This window comes from Helicoverpa zea, chromosome 8 (genome assembly GCF_022581195.2).
Source record: "Helicoverpa zea isolate HzStark_Cry1AcR chromosome 8, ilHelZeax1.1, whole genome shotgun sequence".
Classification (NCBI taxonomy): domain Eukaryota; kingdom Metazoa; phylum Arthropoda; class Insecta; order Lepidoptera; family Noctuidae; genus Helicoverpa; species Helicoverpa zea.
Window position 1 is genome coordinate 9,594,959 of NC_061459.1, and position 4,074 is coordinate 9,599,032.

General features: G+C 33.7%; 1 protein-coding gene across 1 annotated transcript; it reads left to right on the plus strand.

Moving 5' to 3' along the window:
- Positions 1-1,440: 1,440 nt before the first annotated feature.
- On the plus strand, positions 1,441-3,814 carry LOC124632420 (trypsin-7-like). The gene is made up of 5 exons (XM_047167259.1): positions 1,441-1,552; positions 1,836-2,034; positions 2,233-2,482; positions 2,914-3,057; positions 3,416-3,814. The coding sequence occupies exons 1-5, from the start codon at positions 1,501-1,503 to the stop codon at positions 3,572-3,574; spliced, it is 804 nt and encodes a 267-aa protein (XP_047023215.1). The 5' UTR covers positions 1,441-1,500; the 3' UTR covers positions 3,575-3,814.
- Positions 3,815-4,074: the final 260 nt, after the last annotated feature.

The following is a 4,074-nucleotide window of genomic DNA, read 5'->3' on the forward strand; positions in this document are numbered from 1 at the left end:
CCAATTTCATCGTGTGCCGCTGTTGGAAAGATGATTTTATTTTAGTAATAATGTCGTGTATGTCAAAAACCCACATCTTAAGTATGAGTTCGGATTCGATTCTAAAAATTCGAAAATAACATACTAAAACCAACTTATTTAAATTATTTTGAAAAAACACATAACGTATATCTCTGAATATATCAATCTCTGTCATATCTATCTAACTGAATCAATAGTTCTAAAATGCGCTGAGCACGTTATGACGTGTTTTGTTTTTTAACATTTACCAGTCCACATTGGTAAAACCTAGCATGTTTTGAATTGAAATGGTAGAAGTCCGAATAAATCGTCTTTATAATTAATTTTTACATTTACCAACTCATGTCGGTAAATCTTAGGTTTTACTGGAAAAACTTAGGATTTACAGTAACACATACACAATAAAAAAATTTCAAAAAAGTCACGACTGGCTCTTTCGTGCACTTAATACATTCGGGCGATTGACTACTAATCCGGTAAACAGTGAGCGGGCAAAAAATAATACCTGGTATTGTATTCCTCTTGATCACAATTAAATTAATTCAATAAAAATATTATAACACGTTGTTTTCGGACAGCAAACTAGACAGTAATGAGTGCCAAAATGCCTCATTGCTTAACTAGATTTAAAAAAAAGGGAAAACCACAATGATTAACGAAATTTGAGGAATCTATATTTTTAAATTATCATTATCCGTATATGCTTATTTATCATTTTAGGACTAGGCACAGAAGGTCAAAAGATTTTTGGCAAATCTACGTCGAAATATTTACAATTTATTATTTCTTTAATTCTTCTTAGGATTAACTTGAATCAGTTCTGCTATTAAAAATGTATCTACGGTAAATGAAAGATTTTAATCAGAGAACATAATGTACATTGGCACTCCTTTTTACATGCTATTCTGAAGCTCAGTAAATTTTAATTTGACCTTTTTAACGGCATTAAAGGCTTTTTTTGAAGAGAAGGAAATTATTGAATGTTCTTCCTCCTGAAAAAAGGTGTAAGTAAAGTTTCAATTTTTTACTGATTTAAACCCTATAAACCCGTTTCGTTCCGTTTCCTCGATTAATAAATATATAGACTGCCTTTCTTGTTTACTTACAAAACTTGGATAAGGTTTTAGTAAACAAAAAATACCTGGTTTTAATAACTCTGAAAATAGTATGCCAAGTGCTGGGTTTCTAGATAAAAATCCAATTTGAGTTACAAAAAGTCCTTGTGTGAGGACACAAATAATTGGTGGATAATCTGAGTTGATAAGCGTATGTAATGACAGCAATTACAACATACTGATCTCAGGAAGTAAGAAACGAAATGATTATAGAAATACTTCATCAAATAGGGGCGTTATCGGGTCGTCCTCCAATTATTGAGATAATTAGATCCTTGTCATATGGTTGTTATCAATTCTCGATACTATTTAAACACCGTGTCACTAGAGAGCTTCACATTTCATTTCTTGATTTAGAGAAACTATGGAGAAGTTAACAGTTTACTTATTTTTGTTACTAGCATTTAGTTGCAAAGGTATTTTTTTCAATCAGTTGTTTTTAAATTATGGTTTAATTTTGTTTTAATCAAATTATTCAAGGGTAAAATGGGAGACGCTTGTAGTTACATAAACTAAAAGCTTTGTTGACATAGAACAGACTCTGATAAGGGAATAACTGTTTTGCTGCACCCTGCAATTTGGTTACAGGACCAGAAATTGGCTATGTTTGGTGTAGTGAATTTATTTAAGCAAAGTGTGCCATTTATTTGTTTTTGCAAACTTTAAATGTGTCAAAGTTCTTACTATTTTTGTCTTCAGATGTGCTATGTAATAAAAGACGTGAACATAAACAACAAAAAGAAGATGGAGGAAAGATCGTTGGCGGTACAGAAACTACTATACAAGAATATCCTTATCAAGCCTACTTATTGCTTTACAATGGCAGTGATTACTTCCAATGTGGTGGATCCATCGTCAATGCGTACTATGTGGTGACTGCTGCCCATTGCCTAGAAGGGTATGTTAATCTTGCAATCATCTATCTATGTGCCTAACCTTTTCCCAACTGAGTTGAGGTCGGCTTCTAGTCTAGCTGGATGCAGCTGTCATCCAGTGTCTGTACAAGCTTTTCAAATTCTCGGCTGATTAAAACATCTTACTATTTAATAGTTATTTATTTTAGTCAATGGTATGAAGATACATTTTTTTTTTACAGAATCCAAACAGTTTACGTAAGAATCGGAAGTACCATTTCTAACAGTGGGGGCATTCAGTACGAAACGTCTACGTTCAGTTCCCATCCATTTTACAACCCCAGTACGTTCGATTATGATGTTGGAATAGTCAATGTTAACCAAGGCATGCAATTAGATGGTACCAATGCCAAAGCTATCGAATTGGTTAGAACATTCCATGATATATCAAATGGCACAAATATTACTCTCACTGGCTGGGGAGCAACTGGGGTTAGTATTACACACAATTCGTTTTCTCCAGCAGTTTCACCCGCATCTCTTATCTGTCTTTTTGGGTCAGCTTTTAGTTCTTTACCGGTTTTCAGCCATATATATAGAATTAAATATTATACAAGACAGACGTAGCCAAAGTAGCCGCGTTAGACATTTCATGATTGTACATCCTAATTATGTAGACAAATCTCAAGCCAAAATGAATAGACATTTTTGTGATTTTTTCACTGAATATCTATTGATAAACTACAACCATGATGAACAATACAATTATCAACTATCTGACAGTAGAATTTTCAAACTATGCAAATAACATGCACAATCAAATCATAATAAAGATTTCTGAATTCTAGCGAAGGTGCAATACGTCCGCTTTATCATACAAAAAAGGTACATACCATTTATTATTTAAATTGATTATTTTTCAGGAAGGTGAAGCTGTTACAAGTACGTTGAGGGTTGTGAGTGTACCTGGTGTGGATAGAGAGACGTGCAACAATCAACTTAGTGGTACAATTACGAGTAGAATGTTCTGTGCCGGCTATCCCGAAGGTGGAAAGGATACTTGCCAGGTATGCATGATAGGTTTGCCAGTTTCGTAGGCGCGTTTGGGTAAACTTAGTGTAGGAAGTCGTGCTGCTTGGTGGACCGACGATACCCAGCCGTGTACTTGCCGCCCATTGGTCATTTGCCAATTGAAAATGGTTCGGTTTACTTTATCTTTAAATGGTGCAAGTAACCATTATTTTTTTATTTAGTTAGTTGTCGTTACAGCCTTTTTATCCTCCCACTGCTGGGCACAGGCCTCCTCTCACATTTAGAAAAATTGAGCGTTAATTACCACGCTTGATTTAATAATCCAGGTTTCCTTAAACTTTTCCTTCAGCTTTTTAGGAGCTATGTTTTGATCACATTGTTTTTAAATTTTAGGGAGATTCCGGTGGTCCAGCGGTAGTTAGAAGCACCGGGAGGTTGGCTGGTATTGTGTCCTTTGGGTACGGGTGCGCTCGCCCAGACTCACCAGGAGTTTACACCCGCATAGGAAACTTCAATATAAGAAATTACATCCGTATGATGACAGGGGCTTAAATTGTATAGCAAATGTAAATGTCAGTTTTATTTTGTTTCATTTATTTATACAGCAGCTTTCGCTAAGCAGTGGCTGATTATTATTTACTTTAAGTAATTCAAATGCCATACAAACAATTTAATATTGACATTTGAACATAAAATTTAATTATAGGTATAAATACAGTTTTTTGTTTTTTTGTTTATTGGTTAATTTATCAATTTATCTTATGTTTAATAATAAAGACACTGTTTTCTTAAGTCGTGTTTTATTGGCTGTGAATTTTAGCTGCAGTAGATATACCTTACCTTACCTATTTAGAACTTTTTTTCTTCATAATCGTTTCTGGTTTAATGAAGAGATTTCTTTATGTTATTATTTAAATGATCTTTACATAGATCTTATGTTTGACACCATAATTCAAAACAGATTTTATAAAAAAAATAAGTAACATAACATTACAGTTACGTTATAAATATAAGGTGCTTTAATATTACCTGCCAGGACTTGAATGGGGGGT